Source organism: Oncorhynchus kisutch, linkage group LG6 (genome assembly GCF_002021735.2).
Source record: "Oncorhynchus kisutch isolate 150728-3 linkage group LG6, Okis_V2, whole genome shotgun sequence".
Taxonomy (NCBI): Eukaryota; Metazoa; Chordata; class Actinopteri; order Salmoniformes; family Salmonidae; genus Oncorhynchus; species Oncorhynchus kisutch.
The window spans coordinates 29,993,415-30,020,495 of NC_034179.2; the positions used below are offsets into that span (position 1 = coordinate 29,993,415).

Here is a 27,081-nt window from a genome sequence, read left to right on the forward strand (position 1 = left end):
TGTTTACTGTCATTAAAGAACAGAAAAGTCAGCAGCACAATTCCACTCAGATGCTGAGGTGATTTGGAAGCATTTCAAATAAGCTGCTTACATGAATTCTATTTGAGGAGCCAGGCTTTCTGTCATATGTAAAAAAAATAAAAAATAAAAAAAATGTTTTGCCTTTGTTTCCAGCAAGAGCCATTCCTCCCTTTTCACAGAACCAATTAATCTCCACAGTGTTCCATGAACAAGACTTAAAACGGTTTCATTAAAATATTCAGCAGAGGCAGAGATTGAAAGTGAGGCTGCTGTGCTGCATGTTATTCTACAAAAGACTGACTTATACATCAAGAAACGCTGCTGTCGATAGATGCCGTTTAGAATTAATTTAAGCTATTTGAAATGAGCAGAATACTATTAATTTAAATGTTACAGCATTTATTGAATGCATGCACAGATGCTACAGTGGGTGTCTTTATTGACCTCCATGTATATTGCCATCCAAATCAAATATACAGTGCATTTGGAAAGTATTCAGACCCCTTTACTTTTTCCACATTTTGTTATGTTACAGCCTTATTCTGCAATTGATAACATTCAATCTAGACAAAATACACCATAATGACAAAGCGAAAACAGGTTCAGACATTTTTGCAAATGTATTACACATAAAAACAGAAATACCTTATTTACACCGTACATTCTCCGCTGTGCAATCTGGTTTCCGAGCCGGTCACGGGTGCACCTCAGCCACACTCAAGGTAGTAAACGATATCATAACCGCCATCGATAAAAGACAGTACTGTGCAGCCGTCTTCATCGACCTTGCCAAGGCTTTCGACTCTGTCAATCACCATATTCTTATCGGCAGACTCAGTAGCCTCGGTTTTTCGGATGACTGCCTTGCCTGGTTCACCAATTACTTTGCAGACAGAGTTCAGTGTGTCAAATCGGAGGGCATGCTGTCCGGTCCTCTGGCAGTCTCTATGGGGGTGCCACAGGGTTCAATTCTCGGGCCGACTCTTTTCTCTGTATATATCAATGATGTTGCTCTTGCTGCGGGCGATTCCCTGATCCACCTCTACGCAGACGACACCATTCTATATACTTCCGGCCCGTCCTTGGACACTGGGCTATCTAACCTCCAAACGAGCTTCAATGCCATACAACACTCCTTCCGTGGCCTCCAACTACTCTTAAACGCTAGTAAAAACCAAATGCATGCTTTTCAACCGATCGCTGCCTGCACCCGCATGCCCGACTAGCATCACCACCCTGGATGGTTCCGACCTTGAATATGTGGACATCTATAAGTACCTAGGTGTCTGGCTAGACTGTAAACTCTCCTTCCAGACTCATATCAAACATCTCCAATCGAAAATCAAATCAAGAGTCGGCTTTCTATTCCGCAACAAAGCCTCCTTCACCCACGCCGCCAAACTTACCCTAGTAAAACTGACTATCCTACCGATCCTCGACTTCGGCGACGTCATCTACAAAATTGCTTCCAACACTCTACTCAGCAAACTGGATGCAGTTTATCACAGTGCCATCCGTTTTGTCACTAAAGCACCTTATACCACCCACCACTGCGACTTGTATGCTCTAGTCGGCTGGCCCTCGCTACATATTCGTCGCCAGACCCACTGGCTCCAGGTCATCTACAAGTCCATGCTAGGTAAAGCTCCGCCTTATCTCAGTTCACTGGTCACGATGGCAACACCCATCCGTAGCACGCGCTCCAGCAGGTGTATCTCACTGATCATCCCTAAAGCCAACACCTCATTTGGCCGCCTTTCGTTCCAGTACTCTGCTGCCTGTGACTGGAACGAATTGCAAAAATCGCTGAAGTTGGAGACTTTTATCTCCCTCACCAACTTCAAACATCTGCTATCTGAGCAGCTAACCGATCGCTGCAGCTGTACATAGTCTATTGGTAAATAGCCCACCCATTTTCACCTACCTCATCCCCATACTGTTTTTATTTATTTACTTTTCTGCTCTTTTGCACACCAATATCTCTACCTGTACATGACCATCTGATCATTTATCACTCCAGTGTTAATCTGCAAAATTGTAATTATTCGCCTACCTCCTCATGCCTTTTTGCACACAATGTATATAGACTCCCCCTTTTTTTTCTACTGTGTTATTGACTTGTTAATTGTTTATTCCATGTGTAACTCTGTGTTGTCTGTTCACACTGCTATGCTTTATCTTGGCCAGGTCGCAGTTGTAAATGAGAACTTGTTCTCAACTAGCCTACCTGGTTAAATAAAGGTGAAATAAGGTGAAATAAATAAAAAAAATAAAAAAACATAAGTATTCAGACCCTTTGCTTTGAGACTCGAAATTGAGCTCAGGTACATCCTGTTTCCATTGATCATCCTTGAGATGTTTGTACAACTTGATTGGACATGATTTGGTAAGGCACACACCTGTCTATATAAGGTCCCACATGTGCATGTCAGAGAGCAAAAACCAAGCCATGAGATTGAAGGAATTGTCCATAGAGCTCCAAGACAGGATTGTGTCGAGGTACAGATATGGGGAAGGGTATCAACACATGTATGCATCATTGAAGGTCCCCAAGAACCCAGTGGCCTCTGTCATTCTTAAATGGAATAAGTTTGGAACCACCAAGATTCTTCCTAGAGCTGGCCGCCCGGCAAAACTGAGCAATTCGGGGGGAAGGGCCTTGGTCAAAGAGGTGAGAAAGACCCGATGGTCACTCTGACAAAACTCTGGAGTTCCTCTGTGGAGATGGGAGAACCTTCCAGAAGGACAACCATCTCTGCAGCACTCCACCAATCTCGCCTTTATGGTAGAGTGACCAGACGGAAGACACTCCTCAGTAGAAGGCTCATGACAGCCCGCTTGGAGTTTGGCAAAAGGCACCTAAAGGACTCAGACCATGAGAAACAAGATTATCTGGTCTGATGAAACCAAAATTGTACTCTTTGGCCTGAATGCCAAGAGTCACGTCTGGAGGAAACCTGGAATCATCCCTACGATGAAGCATGGTGGTGGCAGCATCATGCTGTGGGGATGTTTTTCAGCAGCAGGCACTGGGAGACTAGTCAGGATCGAGGGAAAGATGAACGGAACAAATTACAGAGAGATCCATGATGAAAACCTGCTCCAGAGCGCTCTGGACCTCAGACTGGGGCAAAGGTTCACCTTCCAACAGGACAACAACCCTAAGCACACAGCCAGGACAACGCAGGAATGGCTTCGGGAAAAGTCTCTGAATGTCCTGTCCTTGAGTGGCCCAGCCAGAGCCCGAACATCTCTGGAAACCTGAAAATAGCTGTGCAGCGACTCTCCCCATCCAATCTGACAGAGCTTGAGAGGATCTGCAGAGAAGAATTGGAGACACTCCCCAAATACAGGTGTGCCAAGCTTTTAGCGTCATACTCAATAAGACTTGAGGCTGTAATCGCTGCCGAAGGTGCTTCAACAAAGTACTGAGTAAAGGGTCTGAATACTTATGTAAATGTGAAATTTGCTAACATTTCTAAAAACCAGTTTTTATGTTGTCATTATGGGGTATTGCGTGTAGATTAATGGGGGACAAAAAATAATTTAATCTTTTTTAGAATAAGGCTGTAACGTAACAAAATGTGGAAAAAGTCAAGGTGTCTGAATACTTTCCAAATACACTGTACATCTCTAACCAAAACAACAACAAAAGAGAATTGGATTGTATATAAAAAGCCAAAGCCACTTATTTTCCCTTGTCGACAGGTACATTTGGCTTTGAAACCAAACAACCCTGCAGTCACAATTAAGCACATTAACAGGTAGGTGAACAATTGGCAAGCCAGACCCATGCTATATTAAGTGACAGGAAAGGGGCAGAAATAAGAGCAACATTAAAATGACTTTTCTGGAAGAAACCAATTGTTGCGTAACATTCAGAAACCTTTTTGACTGGAACCAGCCTCTGCCAAGGGACAACTAAGCTAAGCTGGCCCCCCAGCCATGCAGCCAGCCAGGGGAGAGGTTGTCATGAGCAATGGGGTTTTGGTGACTTGGTGCCAATCCAATGTATTTCAACATGACATCTGGAACTGGCCCTTCACTGCCTGCAGATCAAAACATGGCAGGCACCATGCTGATCACCTCTTGAATAGAAATCAATAAAACAGAGGGGGATAGTTTTCATTCCCTTACACAAAAACATGCTTGTTATCTCTCTCATTCGCTCCCTTTCTCATTACATGTATACGCCCTGCTTAAGACGAACCATAGATCGAGACTTTAATTAATATCTTTAAAAATACGTTCAACTAAATGAAAATGAAAATGGGACGGTGAAAGAAAATGGTTTAGGAATATGTTGTCTTTGTGATTATCGGCCAAACGAAGGCCTTTCATTGAAACAGAGCACAGGTCTATTCACAGGCTTTTCACACACATGCAGTATAGTGTTAATCGTTTAGGAGCTACTGCCTGATTGGGGCCATAGGAGCCTTGGGCACATTCTATGGTGTTAATGGTCTGTCGTCAATTTTCATTTGGCCCTCTACTTTGGCAAGGCGCTCTACAGATTTATCACACAATAATCTCACGCCATGAACAATACCTCCCACATTCTTGAAATTCGGTCGCCACCTTTTTCCAAACAATAAACATTCATACAATTCAATCATGTCAGTCAATTTGACAAGAAAGGTTGACGCCACATGAAAGTAAAGGACAGGTGAATGGAATATAAGTTTCTCTTATCACCAGAGTGCCATGAAAAGCCTGAACTCCCACTGCCAATGTTGCTGTCACATACTGGGCTAATAACCCCAGGGGGATGACATATAATGCTTTAATATTGGTTTGAAAAGGATATACAAACAACTGTACAGTGAGCAGACATCCTACTCAAAACAGTAAAACAGTTCATTCATCAAAAACATGAATGTTCATCATACATTAAATAGTTAATAAGCATAGTTTGTGATAAGTAAAAGGGAACTCTTCGCACTATTCCATCAGTATCAAATCAAAAATAAGCTTGATTTATATAGAACATTTCAGACATGAATGCAATGCAATGCGCTTCACAGGAAAAAACTATTAAAATAAAAACAGAAATATCAATGGCCTCACATTATATCAATCAAATCAATTAAATGTTTTTATAAAGCCCTTATTACATCAGCTGATGTCACAAAGTGCTGTACAGAAACCCAGGCTAAAACCCCAAACAGCAAGTAATGCAGATGTAGAAACACATTGGCTAGGGGAAAACTCCCTAGAAAGGCAGGAACCTAGGAAGAAACCTGGAGAAGAACCAGGCTCTGAGGGTCCTCTTCTGGCTGTGCCGGGTGGGGATGAGCATTTACCAATTAAATAAACCACAACAGTAACCTTCCTTCCCCTCACTGATTACAACTCTGAAGGACACAACCTACAGTATGGTCCAAAAGATCCACCACCATATTTTACAGTAGGTTTTGGGTTATTTTCTGCTTCTCACATCCTTCTTTCGATGCCAAACCCACCAAATCAAATCAAATCAAATGTATTTATAAAGCCCTTCTTACATCAGCTGATATATCAAGGTGCTGTACAGAAACCCAGCCTAAAACCTCAAACAGCAAGCAATGCAGGTGTAGAAGCACAGTGGCTAGGAAAAACTCTGTAGAAAGGCCAATACCTAGGAAGAAACCTAGAGAGGAACCAGGCTATGAGGGGTGGCCAGTCCTCTTCTGGCTGTGCCGGGTGGAGATTATAATAGAACATGGCCAAGATGTTCAAATGTTCATAGATGACCAGCAGGGTCAAATAATAATAATCACAGTGGTTGTCGAGGGTGCACCTCAGGAGTAAATGTCAGTTGGCTTTTCATAGCTGATCATTCAGAGTATCTTTACCGCTCCTGCTGTCTCTAGAGAGTTGAAAACAGCAGGTCTGGGACAGGTAGCACTTCCGGTGAACAGGTCAGGGTTCCATGGCAGCAGGTAGAACAGTTGAAACTGGAGCAGCAGCACGGCCAGGTGGACTGGGGACAGCAAGGAGTCATCAGGACAGGTAGTCCTGAGGTAGTCCTGAGGCATGGTCCTAGGGCTCAGGTCCTCCAAGAGAGAGAAAGATACTTAAATTCACACAGGACACCAGATAAGACAGGAGAAATACTCCAGATATAACAGCCTAGTCCCCCGACACATAAACTACTGCAGCATGAATACTGGAGGCTGAGACAAGAGGGGTCGGGATACACTATGGCCCCGTCCGACGATACCCCCGGACAGGGCCAAACAGGCAGGATATAACCCAACCCACTTTGCTAAAGCAAAACCCCCACACCACTAGAGGGATCCTGAGACATGGCCCGAGTATAGCCCACAAAGATCTCCGCCACGGCACAACCCAAGGGGGGGCATCAACCCACCACTGGTGTACATGGCTAAAGAGCTTTATTTTCACGTCATCCAACAAATTTAAACGCCTGGAGTTTGCTGAAGGACATTGGCACTTGGATTGAAACCAGTTGTATGGTCAAATGAAATGAAAATTGAGCTCTTTGGCCACGCACACCAGTTGTGGGTTTGGTGACGAAAGAAGGATTTGATAGGCAGACAATAACTCCATACTTACTGTAAAATATGGTGGTGGATCCTGGGGCCTTAGTTAAAGTTAACGGCATCATGATCTTTGCCAAAAACCTGGTTGTCTCTGCCGGGAGGCTAAATCTTGGCCACAAGTTGATTTTCAAGAAAGACAGTATCCCCAAGCACACAAATTCCACAAATAAATTGTTAACTGACCACAAAATCTGCATTTTGCAATGGCCATCTGTCTCCAGACCTGTGGTTTGAATTCAAGAAGGCAGTCCATAAGCAGATAGTGTAAGTGCAGATTCTGAATGGAGGAATGGTCTAAGATCCCTCCCAATGTGTTCTCCATGTGTATTGAAAAAGGCTCTGTGCCGTTTTCCTCGCAAGGTGAGGTGTATTAAAGATATTGAAAACGGGTGCAAATAATTTTTACCTTAATCTTTTTTAGAAAAAACAAATATTACTTTTTAAACAAAATCTCTTTCTCTGCACAATTGTATTAGTATAAAATAATACAATTTCCCAATTTTATGGAGCATACAGTATAGCTCAGTATTTTCATTATACTATATTTTTTGCTAATCTTTATCAAGGGTGTTCCTTCCTTCTTCTTCTCATGTGGCAGAATTCCAAATCAGATTTTTCAACACACACACACACGTTTGATTTACTATTCTTGTGGGGACCAAAGAATTGACTCTCATTCAAAATCCTATGTTCCATAACCTCTAACCCCAAGTGGTGCAGCAGTCTAAGGCAATGCATCTAAGTGCCAGAGGTGTCATTACAGTCCCTGATTTGAATCCAGGCTGTATCACATCCCCCGTGATTGGGAGTCTCAATCTTATTGTAAATAAGAATTTGTTTTTAACTGACTTGCTTAGTTAAATAAAAACATGTAAATTAAAAACCTAACTGTAACTCTATACCTAAATAGCCTTTTTCCTTGTGGAGACCAGCGAAATGTTGTTTGTTTTACTATACTTGTGAGGACTTTTGGTCCCCACAAGGATAGTAAAACCATACACACACACACACACAGTTAGCAACAGGTGAAAATATGGATAGGTTTCCATCTAAAATATGGATAGGTTTCCATCTAAATTATAGCTAGGTTTCCATCTAAATTGCTACAGATTTTCATGCGAATATTCTCATCTACCTAAAACAATATGAGCATTTTTCCACCAGAGATGTGTTTACATGAACTTACTGTTTGCGGATAAAAGCATGTGCGTGATGACGTAGTGCACATAAAAATATGCATATATCGATATATAAATTCCCATATATCGAATGAAAATAGAAATTAAATGGGTTTCCATCACATTTTCAACTCTCCTGATGGTTTTGTCACAAAAACTGTTGCGTTATATTGCAAATGTTCTCACACTCTGGTCATGGCACATGCATTCTAGCCAACAGCTCATAGATACAGTGCGGGTCGGCTACCTACATTATTAAAGATTATTATGGATATGAGCAATATTATTTGTATTTGTCAAATGGCAGCCAAGCATCGATCATGTCACCAGAATAAGACCATTGATATTCATTCCAGGCTCATTACCTTGCACATTCACCACCCTGTGAAGTTCATCTGTAGCCTAATAAACTGAATGTTTTCCCAAGTCGTAGTGGTAGGACCACACAACAACATCGCGTGACTCCAAGTTTGCTTGGATATGATGGTTATAAATACGTGTATCAATATTTGCCTACAAAGGCGTTTCCACCGCCATTACTCGCATAATTAATTTTACCGACACATAAAGATCCTACCATGTCGAACGACCAAAAATATCCATCGGCATTTATAAATTGTACCGACATTTCATGCTTCCATCAACCCGGTCGTGACTTTTTTCATGCGTCAGATAATTCATCTGGATAAAACGGTTGGATGGAAACGTGTTTAGTGAGCTTCAACCGAAAACTTGTTGCGAGAATATCACCAGTACTAATGTCCTTTCTGAAAGTTGAATCAGTAGTGCTACACGACAGAACAGCAACTCAGGTTCCAGATGATCGGGGGTACTTGTCTGTTAATAGAGACTTAATAGAGACGCAAGCAAGCAGGCAGAGGGATACCAACATGACTATATACTCTGCCGCCTATTGTCTAACGCAGCTGCCACTGGGACGACTGCGGTCGCAGATGCAAGTGCAAAATCCTCTAATCCAGGCAATATGGCACCCTACAACTGTAACATGGTGTTAATATATCTAATCTAAAAAATAAACTCATTTACGAAAGCACTCCTGAAAGAAAACGAAACCTTCTAAACTAAACCTCCGAAGGCCAAACATCACTACTAAATTAGGTGATGATGAGTCAATTTTTTTGTTGAACTATTGTCAGGTGATCAATTTGAAAGATCTTTCATTTTCATTATTGGAACAATGTTACAAAAAATACTCATGTTTTTTCAAGAGTACATTTTTGTCCATGATTTATGCTGCAACTGGTTGATCGCCTCAAACCATACTTTTTCAATAAACATTATTCAAATCCAACCACTGACTGTTTGCTGATTGTTGTTGTTCTAAGACAGAGAAGAGGTGAAGCGAGAGGTTTCACTTTAGCCTAAAGCTGTACTAAATAAGCCCAATGCGTTTCTATGGGCTTATTTTGGACCGAAGTCTGTAACAGGCAAATCTGTAACAGGTGTCGTCATCTGAAGTGGAGGAATCGGACCAAAGCGCAGCGTGGTAAGTGTTCATGCTTTTTATTTAAACTGAACACTAATAACAAAATAGCAAAGATAATGAACGAAACCCAAACAGTCCTGTAAGGTGCATGAAAAAACTAAACCGAAAATAACTACCCACCAAGCATAGGTGGAGAAAAGCTGCCTATAAGTATGGTTCCCAATCAGAGACAATGATAGTCAGCTGTGCCTGATTGAGAACCATACCCTGCAAAAACAAAGAAATACAAAACATAGAAAAGGGAACATAGAATGCCCACCCAAATCACACCCTGACCAGACCAAAATAGAGACATAAAAAGCTCAAGAAAGGTCAGGGCGTAACAAAATCGATGTAGGTCACTTGACTATCATCATCATCTCGCCCATTGTATCGTAGGCATTAAAAATAGTCTCATGCACTCATTGACAGAATGCGCCCTCAAGCGGTCCAGACCGACAGAAATTCTGGCCATTCAGAGGTGAGAATTAGGTGTGACCTAATTTCCTGTTTATGTGCCTGTAGCTTCATGCTAATAAGTTGTTGTTTTTTGCTCCCTCCACCCAGAAACGGGGAAGACAAAAAATGTCTACCAAGACATTCATATGAATAGCAAAAGGATACTGCTTATTTAACTATTTAACGTGTTCTTTATTCAATGAGGACGTATTTTGACAATGGTACTGGTACGGAAATCAACATGCCTTGCAAAATCAGCAGCTCAACAACAATGACAGTCAAGAGCACGTGGCAATGAGCAGCACCAAGCATGTTCGGTTTAATAGCTGTGGCAACAGCCTCCTGCCAGTATCGCATAGAAATGCAGAGGTCTCTGAAACTTGAGATCATGTGTTCAACAATGAACTACCGAGGAAGATTGGACTGTAATTAAAACTGCTTCCTTTGAATGACCAAATTCGAGAATTACAGACCCTCATTAGAGACAAGTGAATAATCTTTTGTCAGTACATAATAATACCACAGAGTGCGTGTCTGGCACTGGGTATTGATCTGTATTATCATGCACCAGACGATGACTGTTTAATAATGTGGAAATTACACATCGTATACCAAGTGAATGGCCAATCGACACCATGTTACTATTTATAACTGTCATATTACACTGGACTTATAGTACCAGTCAAAAGTTTGGACACACCTACTCATTCAAGGGTTTTTCTTTATTTTTACTATTTTCTACATTGTGTAATAATAGTGAAGACATCAAAACTATGAAATAACACATATGGAATCATGTAGTAACCAAAAAATATATTTGAGATTTGAGATTCTTCAAAGTAGCCACACTTGCCTTAATGACAGCTTTGCACACTCTTGGCATTCTCTCAACCACCTTCATGAGGAATGCTTTTCCAGCAGTCTTGAAGGAGTTCCCATTTATGCTGAACACTTGTTGGCTGCTTTTCCTTCACTCTGCGGTCCAACTGATCCCAAACCATCTCATTTTGGTTGAGGTTGGGTGATTGTGGAGGCCATGTCATCTGATGCAGCATTCCATCACTCCCCTTCTTGGTAAAATAGCCCTTAAACAGCCTCAAGGTGTGTTTTGGGTCATTGTCCTGTTGAAAAACAAATGATAGTCCCACAAAGTGCAAACCAGATGGGATGGCATATCGCTGCAGAATGCTGTGGTAGCCATGCTGGTTAAGTGTGCCTTGAATTCTAAATAAATCACTGACAGTGTCCCCAGCAATTCACCCACACACCATCACAAATCCTCCTCCATGCTTCACGGTGGGAATGACACATGTGGAGATCATCCGTTCACCTACTCTGCATCTCACAAAGACACAGCAGTTGGAACTTAAAATCGCAAATTTGGACTCATCAGACCAAAGGACAGATTTCCACCAATCTAATGTCCATTGCTCGTGTTTCTTGTCACAAGCAAGTCTCCTCTTCTTATTGGTGTCCTTTAGTAGTGGTTTCTTTGCAGCAATTCAACCATGAAGGCCAGATTCACACAGTCTCTTCTGAACAGTTGATGTTGAGATGTGTCTGTTACTTGAACTCTGTGAAGCGTTTATTTGGGCTGCAATCTGAGGTGCAGTTAACTCGAGTTTAAGACATGAAGGTCAGTCAATCTGGAACATTTCAAGAACTTTGAAAGTTTCTTCAAGTGCAGTCGTAAAAACCATCAAGCGCTATGATGAAACTGGCTCTCATGAAGACCCATTTACCTCTGATGCAGAGAATACGTTAATTAATGATGGACTCTTTGCTTATTTGAGCAGTTTTTTCCGTAATATGGACTTGGTCTTTTACCAAATTGGGCACTCTTCTGTATACCACTCCTACTTTATCACAACACAACTGATTGGCTCAAATGCATTAAGGAAAGAAATTCCACAAATTAACTTAACAAGGCACACCTGTTAATTGAAACGCATTTCAGGTGACTACCTCATGAACTGGTTGAGAGAATTCCAAGAGTGTGCACAGCTGTCATCAAGGAAAAGGGTGGCTCCTTTGAAGAATCTCAAAAATAAAATATATGTTGATTTGTTTAACACTTTTTTTGGTGACTATATGATTCCATATGTGTTATTTATAGTTTTGATGTCTTCACTATTATTCTACAATGTAGAAAATAGTACAAATAAAGAAAAACTATATAGCACAAGGTTTCTAATACAAATAATGTTAGACCTTACAGAACAATCGACACTATACTGATAACTCAACATTAAATGATTGCAATAATCACAATTTGAGTTTCCATTTTGAATAACAAGCTGTTGTAAGGTGATACCACGAATAGGCCTACATGTTACGTTTTTGAAAGTTGATCATGGTCGTCACTAGTTTCAGAGAAAAAGAGTTTAATAGTCACATGTACAGGGTTGCATATGTAATTTCAGTGCACAGTGAAATTCTTGAGCTCCAACAATGCAGTACACAGTTAAATAAAACAATACAAATAATAAAAATAGATCATACTAATAATATACAAATAATAATATATAGCGATGATAAATGGGAATGTCCATAGGAGGAGCAGAAGAGGGGAGGAAGTCCGGAGAGGGGGTGGGGTGTATCTGACTAGTGGTGGCTATTCAGCAGCCTGATGGTCTGGGGGTAGAAGCTATTGACCAGTCTTTCAGTTTTTGCCATGATGCTCTTATACTGTCCTGAGTGATGGACACAGGGAGAATTTTTATGGCTAGGGTGAAGGCTGTAAAGCCAAAATGTCTGTGTACACTATGCTATCCCTGATGCAGTAACATAAAAAAAATTGAAGTAAGCTTTATGCAACAAAATTTTGAGTGCGAACCCATTACACCTCTGTCTGAATTTGCAGGTTTTACCCACCAGCCAAGCTTTTGGGAGAGCGCGATGGTTCTCTTTTGATTAGAGGGGTTGGGGTCCCTTCTTGGCCTTTCTGCAACACCTGGTGTGTCCTGGAGGGCATGCAGTGTGCCCCCAATTGTGCGTTCAGCTGAGCGTACCACTCTCACTAGCACCTTGCATTCAGTGATACAGCCTGACAGTATGCTCCCGATGGTGCTCCTGTGGAACACTGAGGGCCCTTGGAGACATACCGATTTCTTCAGCATCCTGAGGTTGCCTTCTTCACCACAGTGTCTATGTGGTTTGCCCATTTCAGCTCCTCGAAGATGTGTACGCCGAGGAACTTGAAGTTTTCGACGTCTCCATCATGGGCCCGTTGATGAGGATGGGGGCGTGCCCAACCTGGTTCCTCCTGAAGTTCACAATCAGCTCTTTTGTTTTGCTGACATTGAGGAAGAGGTTGTTTCCCTGGCACCACGCCGTCAGAGTGCCTACCTCCTCCCTGTAGGCCGTCTCGTTGTTTTTGGTAATCAGGCCTACTACTGTCGTGTCGTCAGCGAACTTGATGATGGAGTTGGAACTGTGTGAGGCCACACAGTTGTGTGTATACAGGGAGTACAGGAGGGTACTGAGGACGTACCCTTGTGGGGCCCCTGTGTTGAGAATCAGTGTACAGTATGTAATGTCACCACCTGGGGGGCGGCCCGTCAGGATGTCCAGGACCCAGTTGCATAGGGAGGAGTTCAGTCCCAGGGCCGTGAGCTTAGAGGGCACTATGGTATTGAAGGCCGAGCTGTAGTTGATGAACAGCATCCTCACATATGCATTCCTTTTGTCCAGGTGGGAGAGGGCAGTGTGCAGTGCAATGGTGATTGTGTCGTTCGTGGATCTGTCAGGGTGGTAGGCGAATTGGAGCGGGTCGAGTGTGTCGTTGAGGGAGGAGGTGATGTGGTCTTTGTCTAGCCTCTCGAAGCACTTCATGACTACGGAAGTGAGTGCTATGGGTCGGTAATCATTCAGTTCAGTTACTTTCCCTTTCTTGGGCACGGGGATGATAATGGACATCCTGAAGCAGGTGGGGATATCAGCCTGTGCTAGAGAGAGATTGAACATGTAAAAAAAACAGGGGTTGGGACCAAATTATTTTCCGATAGTTTTGTTCTGAACAGAACCACTAGTTTTTTGTTCCGTTCCACTGTTCCGACCAGCAAAAAAAGTTCAGAACCGGTTCGAACCCAAAACAGTACTGGTTTATATTGTTCCTTTCTGGTCCTCTTTTTTTTACCTGTGAAATCTTTTTTTTGTTTGTAGCTTTTTTTATTAAGTTACTTCACCTGTCAGTGTGGATAGAACAGGAAAGCTAGTTGTTTACATGTGTGGTGGACAGATAAGGGTAGCCTATGGTGCAAGATGTGACAAACATTTTATGGGTGGAGAGAAAGCGAGAGAGGGTTGAGGAGCAGGCTTGAAGCACTAGGCATCTTGTTATGACATGCATTATCTGAATTAGGTCCACAGAATTATACCAATGTGATAACTAGGCCTATAGTATCCTTAACTAGCATTGAAAATGTTCATCCATTCATCTCTAGCTAATGAAAAAAATCGAGCCCTATTTTCTTGCGCTTCTAACGTCAGTAAAGTAGCCTATGCTTCAGAGGGGGGAGTGGCACGTAGCCTAAACACGCACACACACTGGCAAAGATTTTCAGCTTACAGGCAGATGCTGGAATACCTTTTTGAATGACAGAGTGAGGGCTTTGCATAGTTGCTTTGTTGTGTTTTTTTTGTGGGACAAATATGGGTAAAATCATATGGGTAAAATCATTTTATCCAAGGTACAGAAACGGTACCGGGAACGAAAATTATCTATACTGTTCTATACCCGGTTAATAACGTTATTTGTCCCCAATATGGCCATAGTGGAGTTTGGAGTGTGACTGTTTGAGGTTGTGGACAGGTGTCTTTTATACTGATAACAAGTTCGAACAGGTGCCATTAATACAGGTAACCAGTGGAGGACAGAGGAGCCTCTTAAAGAAGAAGTTACAGGTCTGTGAGAGCCAGAAATCTTGCTTGTTTGTAGGTGACCAAATGCTCATTTTCCACCATAATTTGCAAATAAATTCATTAAAAATCCTACAATGTGATTTTCTGGATTTTTTTTCTCATTTTGTCTGTCATAGTTGAAGTGTACCTATGATGAAAATGACAGGCCTCTATCGTCTTTTTAAGTGGGAGAACTTGCACAATTGGTGGCTGACTAAATACTTTTTTGCCCCACTGTATATACAAAAGTAACTTTGTTTTACTTTTTGGTTTTTGAATTAGAGGTTGATGCCTCTGAAATGTGTGTACTGATTGAGTAGGTAAAGTTATGGAGATTGAATACCTTCTAGAGAGATGGTGAGAGAGACAATTCTTCAGTTTAGGGTTCTTTAATATTAATTGGAAATTAACAATGTTTGCAATCCTGTTCCACATCACTCAGCTGTGATTATCCAATTAACTGTCCATATATCCATTCAAGATGTGGTAGTTTTGGTATTCATGCACAGTGATGAATAAATTGGTCAGAAAGGAAATAATGTCCAAAACTGACATTTGTGTTCACAGCAGTACAGTGGTTCTTCCTTTAAAGTTTTAAGCTTATGCTGCGACCGTTAGTGGTAGATGGTGGCATTCTGTCATTGCACCACACTATCACAAGGGGGAGTTAGAACGCTGATCTATCGGTAGTCTAAACTGTTGCACAAATTGACTATATGTTCGTAAATTAATGAATGAGTTTTCAGTCTGATAGACTTTAATAAATACATGTTTTGACTGTTTTGACCAAGTTAATCTGCTCATGTTGTGTGTGTTCAATTATTTGTGACATTGTGGTTACAATGAAGAATGTAAACTAAATAAATCCTATTCATATTGAATAATCAGATGCGTGTTGCAAGCTTTATTGTTCCTTGTTTATTTTTTTACTCATTTATTTTATCTCCAGCGCCCGCATCACTCTCCGCCTCATGGCCTCAAACGGCACCATATATTACATATTACATATTGGATAAAAAAATATAACTTTTACATTACCATGTAGTTAACCAATAAAATGGACTGACGGGGATGTGGACATACCCGGTATACATATCCCGAAAGAAATGATCTCACTCCAATAAATGTTAATAGAAAGTTAGCAAAAATAGTTAAGATCTTGCTATGGAAAGCAAAATGCCTGGCTATTCGTGGAAAAATCACCCTGGTTAACTCTTTAGTCATATCACAGTTTACCTATTTGCTTATGGTTTTGCCTGAACCTAGCGACCTGTATAAAAAAAATTGAATCGCCCCCCATCTAGCTTCAGAGTTTGTTCTGTTAGGTGACCTAAACTGGGATATGCTTAACACCCCGCCAGTCCTACAATCTAAGCTAGATGCCCTCAATCTCACACAAATCATCAAGGAACCCACCAGGTACAACCCTAACTCTGTAAACAAGGGCACCCTCATAGACGTCATCCTGACCAACTGGCCCTCCAAATACACCTCCGCTGTCTTCAACCAGGATCTCAGCGATCACTGCCTCATTGCCTGTATCCGCTACGGAGCCGCAGTCAAACGACCACCCCTCATCACTGTCAAACGCTCCCTAAAACACTTCTGTGAGCAGGCCTTTCTAATCGACCTGGCCCGGGTATCCTGGAAGGACATTGACCTCATCCCGTCAGTTGAGGATGCCTGGTCATTCTTTAAAAGTAACTTCCTCACCATTTTAGATAAGCATGCTCCGTTCAAAAAATGCAGAACTAAGAACAGATACAGCCCTTGGTTCACCCCAGACCTGACTGCCCTCGACCAGCACAAAAACATCCTGTGGCGGACTGCAATAGCATCGAATAGTCCCCGTGATATGCAACTGTTCAGGGAAGTCCGGAACCAATACACGCAGTCAGTCAGGAAAGCTAAGGCCAGCTTCTTCAGGCAGAAGTTTGCATCCTGTAGCTCCAACTCCAAAAAGTTCTGGGACACTGTGAAGTCCATGGAGAACAAGAGCACCTCCTCCCAGCTGCCCACTGCACTGAGGCTAGGTAACACGGTCACCACTGATAAATCCATGATTATCGAAAACTTCAATAAGCATTTCTCAACGGCTGGCCATGCCTTCCGCCTGGCTACTTCAACCTCGGCCAACAGCTCCGCCCCCCCCGCAGCTCCTCGCCCAAGCCTCTCCAGGTTCTCCTTTACCCAAATCCAGATAGCAGATGTTCTGAAAGAGCTGCAAAACCTGGACCCGTACAAATCAGCTGGGCTTGACAATCTGGACCCTCTATTTCTGAAACTATCTGCCACCATTGTCGCAACCCCTATTACCAGCCTGTTCAACCTCTCTTTCATCTCGTCTGAGATCCCCAAGGATTGGAAAGCTGCCGCAGTCATCCCCCTCTTCAAAGGGGGAGACACCCTGGACCCAAACTGTTACAGACCTATATCCATCCTGCCCTGCCTATCTAAGGTCTTCGAAAGCCAAGTCAACAAACAGGTCACTGACCATCTCGAATCCCACCGTACCTTCTCCGCTGTGCAATCTGGTTTCCGAGCCGGTCATGGGTGCACCTCAGCCACACTCAAGGTACTAAACGACATCATAACCGCCATCGATAAAAGACAGTACTGTGCAGCCGTCTTCATCGACCTCGCCAAGGCTTTCGACTCTGTCAATCACCATATTCTTATCGGCAGACTCAGTAGCCTCGGTTTTTCGGATGACTGCCTTGCCTGGTTCACCAATTACTTTGCAGACAGAGTTCAGTGTGTCAAATCGGAGGGCATGCTGTCCGGTCCTCTGGCAGTCTCTATGGGGGTGCCACAGGGTTCAATTCTCGGGCCGACTCTTTTCTCTGTGTATATCAATGATGTTGCTCTTGCTGCGGGCGATTCCCTGATCCACCTCTACGCAGACGACACCATTCTATATACTTTCGGCCCGTCTTTGGACACTGTGCTATCTAACCTCCAAACAAGCTTCAATGCCATACAACACTCCTTCCGTGGCCTCCAACTGCTCTTAAACGCTAGTAAAACCAAATGCATGCTTTTCAACCGGTCGCTGCCTGCACCTGCATGCCCGACTAGCATCACCACCCTGGATGGTTCCGACCTAGAATATGTGGACGTCTATAAGTACCTAGGTGTCTGGCTAGACTGCAAACTCTCCTTCCAGACTCATATCAAACATCTCCAATCGAAAATCAAATCAAGAGTCGGCTTTCTATTCCGCAACAAAGCCTCCTTCACTCAAGCCGCCAAGCTTACCCTAGTAAAACTGACTATCCTACCGATCCTCGACTTCGGCGATGTCATCTACAAAATGGCTTCCAACACTCTACTCAGCAAACTGGATGCAGTCTATCACAGTGCCATCCGTTTTGTCACTAAAGCACCTTATACTACCCACCACTGCGACTTGTATGCTCTAGTCGGCTGGCCCTCGCTACATATTCGTCGCCAGACCCACTGGCTCCAGGTCATCTACAAGTCCATGCTAGGTAAAGCTCCGCCTTATCTCAGCTCACTGGTCACGATGGCAACACCCATCCGTAGCACGCGCTCCAGCAGGTGTATCTCACTGATCATCCCTAAAGCCAACACCTCATTTGGCCGCCTTTCGTTCCAGTACTCTGCTGCCTGTGACTGGAACGAATTGCAAAAATCGCTGAAGTTGGAGACTTTTATCTCCCTCACCAACTTCAAACATCAGCTATCTGAGCAGCTAACCGATCGCTGCAGCTGTACATAGTCTATTGGTAAATAGCCCACCCTTTTCACCTACCTCATCCCCGTACTGTTTCTATTTATTTACTTTTCTGCTCTTCTGCACACCAATATCTCTACCTGTACATGACCATCTGATCTTTTATCACTCCAGTGTTAATCTGCAAAATTGTAATTATTTGCCTACCTCCTCATGCCTTTTGCACACATTGTATATAGACCCCCCCTTCGTTTTCTACTGTGTTATTGACTTGTTAATTGTTTACTCCATGTGTAACTCTTTGTTGTATGCTCACACTGCTATGCTTTATCTTGGCCAGGTCGCAGTTGCAAATGAGAACTTGTTCTCAACTAGCCTACCTGGTTAAATAAAGGTGAAATAAAAAATAAAAAATTCAATTGACATATTTCTACCCCGGTAGAAGCTGTGTTTTTGGTTGATGGCCAATATTAAAAACAGTCAAATGCATTCTCTCCGTCTCCCACACGCACTTTAAACATTTGGATAATAAAGCATTTCAAGGCTGACAATGTTATTGATCCATCCTCAGTTTTCTCCTATCACAGCCATTAAACTCTGTAACTGTTTTAAAGTCCCCATTGGCCTCATGGTGAAATCCCTGAGCAGTTTCCTTCCTCTCCGGCAACTGAGTTAGGAAGGACGCCTGTATCTTTGTAGTGACTGGGTGTATTGACACACCATCCAAAGTGTAATTAAGAACATCACCATGCTCAAAGGAATATTCAATGTCTGTTTTAAAAAATAAATAAAAAACATCTGCCAATAGGTGCCATTCTTTGCAAGGCATTTGAAAACCTCCCTGGTCTGTGTGAGTGGCTCTGTCTTTGAAATTCACTGCTCGACTGATGGACCTTACAGATAATTAATTGTGTGGGGTACAGAGATGTAGTCATTGAAAAAATGACTGCTTATTGTACACAGATCCATGAAACTTGTTATGTGACTTGTTAAGCACATTTTTACTACTGATCTTATTAAGGCTTGCCATAACAAAGGGGTTGAATACTTATTGACTGAAGACATTTCAGTTTTTTGTTTTTAATTCATTTGTAAAAATGTCAATAAACTTCCACTGACATGGGGTATTGTGTGTAGGCCAGTGACAGAACATCTAAATTGAATCCATTTTAAATTCAGGCTGTAGGGCAACAAAATATGGAACAAGTCAAGGGGTGTGAATACTTTTTGAAGGCACTGTATGAATGAATGACATTTTATTTTTTGTCAAATCGCCAGTTGGCAGCCCATCCCTTATGTGATTAATTGACAAACAAACTTCACAATAATTAACTGTAATTAACACAATAATTAACTCCAGTGTTCTCTGCCATGTGCATCGCATAAAGAGTGATGTGCACCATGTCATTGCTCACTCTCTCGCTCTGCTTTGTGTGTATTTTTCTAGCTGTCACTCAAAATGGTGAGGAGCTGAAGCTCATTGGCTAGAACTCTAATTGCTAAGGGGCTGGCCCACATTGGGGAAAATGGTGCAGCACAGCTTCCAGAAAAACAGTCGCTTTCAAACTAGAGATTTTGTGAAAGACTCATTTGTATAATGCACATTGTATTGTTTTGACCCACTCTGTTTTTCCACAGATCAGAGCAGTGGTTGAAGAGGGACTCAATCAGCTGCCATACAGTGAGTGTACAGTGACCACTCCCACAGGTTAGACAGACCCCACAGAGTGAAATTCGTTTGAAATTATAGAAATTGAGCAAATACTATGCATTACTGTAAAATGTCTCACCAAGACCAGAACTGACTATTTGAATCTCTCGCTCTCTCTCCCAACTCTTCCTTCAGGGCATAAGTATGATGGCGTGAAGTTTGAGAAAGGCAACTGCGGTGTCAGCATTATGAGAAGCGGTACGACACTGATTATATAGGAGATTAAATGAAAAATACATCTGAATTGGTCTCTGACTAGAATCCCTGACTGGTAGATTTGCCTATAAGCATCTGACATACATAGTACTATGCAATCACTGTTTGACTTATCAGTTGCTCATCATTACTACGTCTTGTATGAGGTTTCATTTGAATGAACTGAGTGGAATTCAACATCTATCCATTTCTGTGTGTGTGTGTAGGCGAGGCCATGGAGCAGGGACTCAGAGACTGCTGCCGGTCCATCCATATCGGTAAGATCCTCATCCAGAGTGACGAGGACACCCAGAAGATCAAAGTTTACAACGCCAAGTTCCCCCTAGATATCAACAGGAGGAAAGTCCTCCTAGTGTATCCCATTCTCACTACGTATGGATCATCATGTCAAGTATGGATCACCAACAGACTCAATACAGTACTAACTCCTCCTCGGGACAAAGAGTTCAGGTGAAGTGTTGCTCTACCCTGGGCCCAAGGAACTGTGCTGTTGGAGTACCTTTTTGAATGAACCAGAAATTAGGACTAAATTGCTCCCGTTAGCAAGGCAATAGTGTAATAGTCATGGGCATCCCCTGTTTTTATGAAGAACACTTGACAGTGAGACTTTTCCACTTGATTTGCTCTTTGCAACACGATTTCTGTTAAATTACACCTTCCAGCTAAGATAATTGTGGGAAGGTGTCTTTTATTCGGCTCTGAAAATGACCTTGGTAGGTAGCGTGCTTCATATTTTTCAGCATAATTTACCCCAGGCAGATAATTACACATTTCTAAGGGAAACCATAAAGAGCTCACTGGACGGCAATGAAAATTATGAATAGGCCACATGGAGCCACTGAGAGTGAAGTAATGGTCATCTTTTTGTCCACTAACTAGAATCCCTCTCTGGGAGGATGGAACACCTGCCTTGAGACAGATCAAAATGACATTTTATTATTTTATAGAAAGTATCAGCAGATGAGTCATAGTAACGATCACTCAAGGCTAGTACTAAGGACAGACTTTTCTTCAAGACTTCATTCATGTTGCCTGTTCCTCGGTCAAGTCACTGTGATGTTTGTCCTGTTTTTATGCTATCTAATATACATATGTTCTGCCTTCAGGTACAGATAACACAGTGATTGAGGCTGTGAGAGTTCTGACTGAACATGGTCTCCGGGCCAAACTCCACCCCTCACCTATATAACACTGCCTCACCACAATAACACTGCCTCACCTATATAACACTGCCTCAGCTATAGTCCCTACCTTAATATGGAAGTAGACTTCATAAGGTTCAACATTCTAGGGTTTCATACTACACCCTGTTTTCCATTCATTCCGGGCTATATTTGTAACTGCGCAAGTGTGAAGCGTGTGTTAGTTTGCAATTTCGTCATGCAAAACTGACACAGTGGCATTTTCCAGCCTTAACGCCCGGTTTGGCAATTTACGCGTTTAATATCAGCTTGCTTGCGCTAAGGTGGGAGGGGTAGCCATATTTGAGGCTTGTTTTTAAGGACACACCTCAAATATGGCCACCGGTCGAGGGGAACTCTATGATAATAGGGATGGATAGCCTACTTGAACAAGACAAATGCAGGCATGTGAATTGTAAATAATTAAAAAGCATTACAGTAAAAACCCTCCAAAATATTTCAAAGCACTCGCAGTAGACCATTTAAACCCCCTTTTATCTATAGGCTACTTTTGGTTAATGACGAGGACAAAAAGACACACCTATGCGTTGCTGCTAAACCAGCCTTGATTAAGGGGGCGGGCAGGCTATACTTGGCTTTTAATCAAATTAAACGAAATGGGGGGAAACCAATAGTATTTTTATGTTTCTAATTACGAGATTCACCAGAACAAAAGGCACACCTCTCCTTCCATGGGCACTGTGCTTTTAAAACTTCCCATTAACGCTGCTTGAAATTGTAACTTTTGCGCTGGTTTTTAAGGACATACCTGCTCAAGCGCAATGCTTTTATCATGTTGCTCCCTCTGTCGGTTGTCATGCACACCTGTCTGTCTTCGTGCGTCTTTGAGACCCTGGGCTATTGTTTAACTGGTATGGTCATCGGGGAAGTATGACGTCTTGAGGCATACATTAAGCAATGTCTATTTTTCATCTATTTGGTGGGACTGTCAAGCTTAGGTATGGCTCCGACATTCTGCTCGACCATAGATCGGTTGTGGTGGAAAAGTAAGACACATTAGCCAGCTTCTCAGTGACTCTTTGGCGGGTATCAATGTATAACCGCGGCATTGCTTCTTCTGCAAAATACTTGCGGCTTGGTAGCTGATATTTGGGGTCAATTGTGTTTAGTAGCTTTTTGAAGCCAGGCTTCTCCACTGTATAGAAGGGGACCATATATTTTGCTATATGATAGGTCACCGCACCTGTTATCTCCTTCCACCTCAAAGTTCTTGTCATATGGGATGATGTTTGAAAATTATGCGGCTATGGTATATTTAAGCAATAAGGCCCGAGGCTAAAGGCTGTTCTTATGAAAGACACAAAATAAATGTACATGTTACAGGCACTAAAATGCAACTTGGTTCAATTTTTTATGATTGACGCACCGCAAGTCCCGCCTCTCCCATATCCTCATTAGTTTTTAGGAGCATATACCCACATGGGGGATTTAAAATCTGAACTGAGGTCCAGACTCCAGCCCAGGTGGTGGTGGTAATGCACCTTAAAGTTGGTTGCCAACTGCCATATAAAGTCATAACAAGAAGAAAGAGACTGAAGGAGGAGAGATGACTAAAAACGAACTAAGTATCTGTGGATTAATTGTCGGAGTAGAGGACCTTGTGCTTTTCAGGTAAAATAACAACCCAACGTTTATATACCAGGTCAAATTAGCTAGCAAAAGCAAGCTTGCTAAATGGCCATGAATGTTTAATGCGTTTCGAACCTATCACAAAATAACAATGGTGGTTCAGACTTCGTTCTGATATTTCAACCTGCGCGTCCTGATCACATCTGGTGTGGATGGACAAAATCAACATGCGCGCGATGGCATGCCATATTTCGTAGCAATTGTCTTTCGACACACTTTGCACGGGACATTGGTTTGCTGAACATGTAACTTCTCAAACCTGAACCACTTCCTTATGATAGAACAAACATTGCTACCCTTTTTGGGAATGATTTCATGCTCACAAGAGGCTGAGCTGGCTTCCCCATTGTAGAATGCCTGCCGCTACACTTCATGAGCATGGTTACAACTTGGGGAAAGGCTGGCCAGGATTGTGCTTTGTGGACAACTTTTGTGCATGTGTTGGGACATGGTTCGGTTCACTATGGGTTGACAGAGCAAGATGTCGCATTTGCCAACGTTATAACTCAAACCCTCATAAAAACAACAAAACCTTGATTCTTGCCATACAGCCATTTGGTATATTGCACAAAAACATACAGTACCAGTCAAATATATTGATTTAATTTTATTAATTTGAATGTACAGTACCAGTCAAAAGTTTGGACACCTACTCATTCAAGGGTTTCTTTATTTATACTATTTTCTACATTGTAGAATAATAGTGAAGACATCAAAACTACAAAATAACACATGGAATCATGTAGTAACCAAAAAAAGTGTTAAACAAATCTAAATGTATTTTATATTTGAGATTCTTCAAAGTAGCCACCCTTTGCCTTGATGGCAGCGTTGCACAATCTTGGCATTCTCTCAAACACCTTCTTGAGGTAGTCACCTGGAATGCATTTAAATTAACAGGTGTGCCTTGTTAAAAGTTCATTTGTGGAATTTCTTTCCTTCTTAATGCGTTTGAGACAATCAGTTGTGACAACGTAGGGGTGGTATACAGAAGAGTGTCCAATTTGGTAAAAGACCAAGTCCATATTATGGCAAGAACAGCTCAAATAAGCAAAGAGAGAACCAGAGTCCACCATTACTTTAAGACATGAAGGTCAGTCAATACGGAACATTTCAAGAACTTTGGAAGTTTCTTCAAGTACAGTTGCAAAAACTATTGAGCGCTATGATGAAACTGGCTCTCATGAGGACTGCCACAAGAAAGGAAGACCGAGTGAACTATGCTGCTGAAGATAAGTTCATTAGAGTTACCAGCCTCAGAAATTGCAAATAAATGCTTCACAGAGTTCAAGTAACAGACACATCTCAACATCAATTGTTCAGAGGAGACTTCGTGAATCAGGCCTTCATGGTCAAATTGCTGCAAAGAAACCACTACTAAAGGACACCAATAAGAAGAGACTTTCTTGGTCCAAGAAACATGAGCAATGGACATTAGACCGGTGGAAATCTGTCCTCTGGTCTGCTGGTTCCAGCCGCCTTGTCTTTGTGAGACGCAGAGTAGGTGAACGGATGATCTCCGCATGTGTGATTCCCACCGTAAAGCATGAAGGAGGTGGTGTTATGGTGTGGGGGTGCTTTACTGGTGACACTGTCTGTGATTTGTTTAGAATTCAAGGCACACTTAACCAGCATGGCTACCACAGCATTCTGCAGCGATATGCCATCCCATCTGGTTTGGGCTTAGTGGGACTATCATTTGTTTTTCAACAGGACAATGACCCAACACACCTCTGCTGTGTAAGGGCTATTTTACCAAGAAGGAGAGTGATGGAGTGCTGCATCAGATGGCCTGGCCTCCACAATCCCCCGACCTCAACCAAATTGAGATGGTTTGGGATGAGTGCTCAGCATATGTGGGAACTCATTCAAGACTGTTGGAAAAGCATTCCAGGTGAAGCTGGTTGAGATAATGCCAAGAGTGTGCAAAACTGTCATCAAGGCGAAGGGTGGCTATTTGAAGAACCTCAAATATAAAACAGATTTTGATTTGTTTAACACTTTTTTTTGTTACTACATGATTCCATATGTTATTTCATAGTTTGTCTTCACTATTATTCTACACTGTAGAAAATAGTCAAAATAAAGAAAAACCCTTGAATGAGTAGGTGTTCTAAAACATTTGACCAGTAGTGTATTTAGCCGTGGAGCATGTTCTGATTGGCCAGTGAGGGTCCAAGCATTGACACAAGTCTTGACACATCCACAACTTTTTTTTAAATCAAAACCCAGCCATTTCGTGCCATCACCAGCTACTGCACCCTTAATTCCAGTTGTGAAAATAGCAATTATTACTGACACACTCCCAAACCTATAACGCTTCTGCCAGCGCTAAGATTTACCATGGCATTATGTTTGTTAAAATAGAGCCCTCAGTCTTATTGAAAGCACTGCAAGTCTAATGGTTGTGTCCATCATTCAAGAGTTCCCAGAGATCACCATACTGACCACCAAGGTGTACCCTGTGCTTCCCACACACTTTGGCCAGAGGTACCTTGGGACAGACTAGTCAGCCCTCCAGGGCCATTCATTGGGATACCATACTATGAGAACCAACGATTGAATTGTCCCTCTCTCTGTCTGATGTCAATTTGTCCGCTTATTTCAAAAGGACTTGTTACCCCGCTCAAGAATTCTGCTTTGCTGTGTACTCCGCCTTAACCTGTGCTCCTCAGTCTGACACAAACAATGCAAAGATTTTCCTGGAAACAAGCACATTCCATGCAGGTCTTTTAGGAACTAGTCTAGCGAGCTTGCATGTACTGCTGCCATTTTATTTATTCAGTTATGGTAGTTCATTCTAGGTTGTTTTCCCTCAACAGAAAGTCTAAAAAAGTCAAATACAAAAAAAAAGTGTTTTCAATGTATTCTATTGTCATTATTATTGCCACAAACTGTTTTAATATATCATAAAACTCAGAAGAAACAAACCACTCAACGCTGACCAGATCTAAAGTGGAATTTGATGGTATGCACAATTTGGACATTTCAGAGTGGAAAAGTCGAGAAAAAGAAGCTCAGACATTTCCCTTTTGACAAGGAATACACAGATAAAACCCATAGAAATACAACAGTGAATGATTAACTACATTCTGAGAACTCTTCAGTCTATTGGATGTATTGACAAAGCATGCCCCTTTTCTTTCAGAGCAGGTTTGAGGATGGAATATATCACATTTGTAGAGGATACGGAGTCATCTTCATGTACAGTGCTGTGAAAAAGTATATTCCCTCTTCCTGATTTCTTATTTTTTTGCACATTTGTCACACTTAAATGTTTCAGATCATCAAACAAATTTTAATATTACACACTGATAACCCAAGTAAACACAAAATGCAGTTAAGTGATCATTTTATTTATTAAGGGGAAAAAGCAATCCGAACCTTCATGACCCTGTGACAAAGTAATTGCCCCCCTTGTTAAATCATGAATTTACTGTGGTTAATCACATTTTTTAGAAAGCTGAGTTCAATTTCACTAGCCACACCCAGGCATAATTACTGCCAGACCTGTTGAATCAAGAAATCACTTAAATAGCACCTGTCTGACAAAGTGAAGTAGGCCAAAAGATCTCAAAAAGCAAGACATCCTGCCGCGATCCAAAGAAATTCAGGAACAGATGAGAAACAAAGTAATTGACATCTATCAGTATGGAAAGGGTTACAAAGCTATTTCTAAAGCTTTGAGACTCCAGCGAACCACGGTGAGAGCCATTATCCACAAATTGAGAAAATTTGGAAGAGTGGTGAACCTTCCCAGAAGTGGCAGGCCTACCAAAATTACCCCAAGAGCGCAGTGACGACATATCCAAGAGGTCACAAAGGAACCCACAACAACATCTAAAGAACTGCAGGCCTCACTTGCCTCAGTTAAGGTCAGTGTTCATGACTCAACCATAAAAAAACAGCTTCTATCTCAAGGCTATCAGACTGTTAAACAGCCACCACTAACATTGAGTGGCTGCTGCCAACACACTGACACTGACACTGACTCAACTCCAGCCACTTTAATAATGGGAATTGATGGGAAATTAT

General features: G+C 42.1%; 1 protein-coding gene across 1 annotated transcript; it reads left to right on the forward strand.

Moving 5' to 3' along the window:
- Window positions 1-13,593: 13,593 nt before the first annotated feature.
- LOC109891785 (uracil phosphoribosyltransferase homolog) lies at window positions 13,594-27,038 on the forward strand. The gene is made up of 8 exons (XM_020484269.2): window positions 13,594-13,617; window positions 19,927-19,996; window positions 20,135-20,197; window positions 20,422-20,601; window positions 21,322-21,384; window positions 21,659-21,680; window positions 25,435-25,536; window positions 26,195-27,038. Exons 1-8 carry the CDS (start codon window positions 13,594-13,596, stop codon window positions 26,262-26,264), a joined length of 594 nt encoding a protein of 197 aa, XP_020339858.1. The 3' UTR covers window positions 26,265-27,038.
- The last annotated feature ends 43 nt before the right edge of the window (window positions 27,039-27,081 follow it).

Bases quoted from the DNA above. Each gene is read 5' to 3' on its own strand.
- LOC109891785 (XM_020484269.2), top strand. From the start codon at position 13,594: ATGATAATGGACATCCTGAAGCAG. The intron at 13,618-19,926 runs GTGGGGATATCA...GTTTTTCCACAG, and splicing joins TAATGGACATCCTGAAGCAG to ATCAGAGCAGTGGTTGAAGA. The intron at 19,997-20,134 runs GTTAGACAGACC...CTCTTCCTTCAG, and splicing joins TACAGTGACCACTCCCACAG to GGCATAAGTATGATGGCGTG.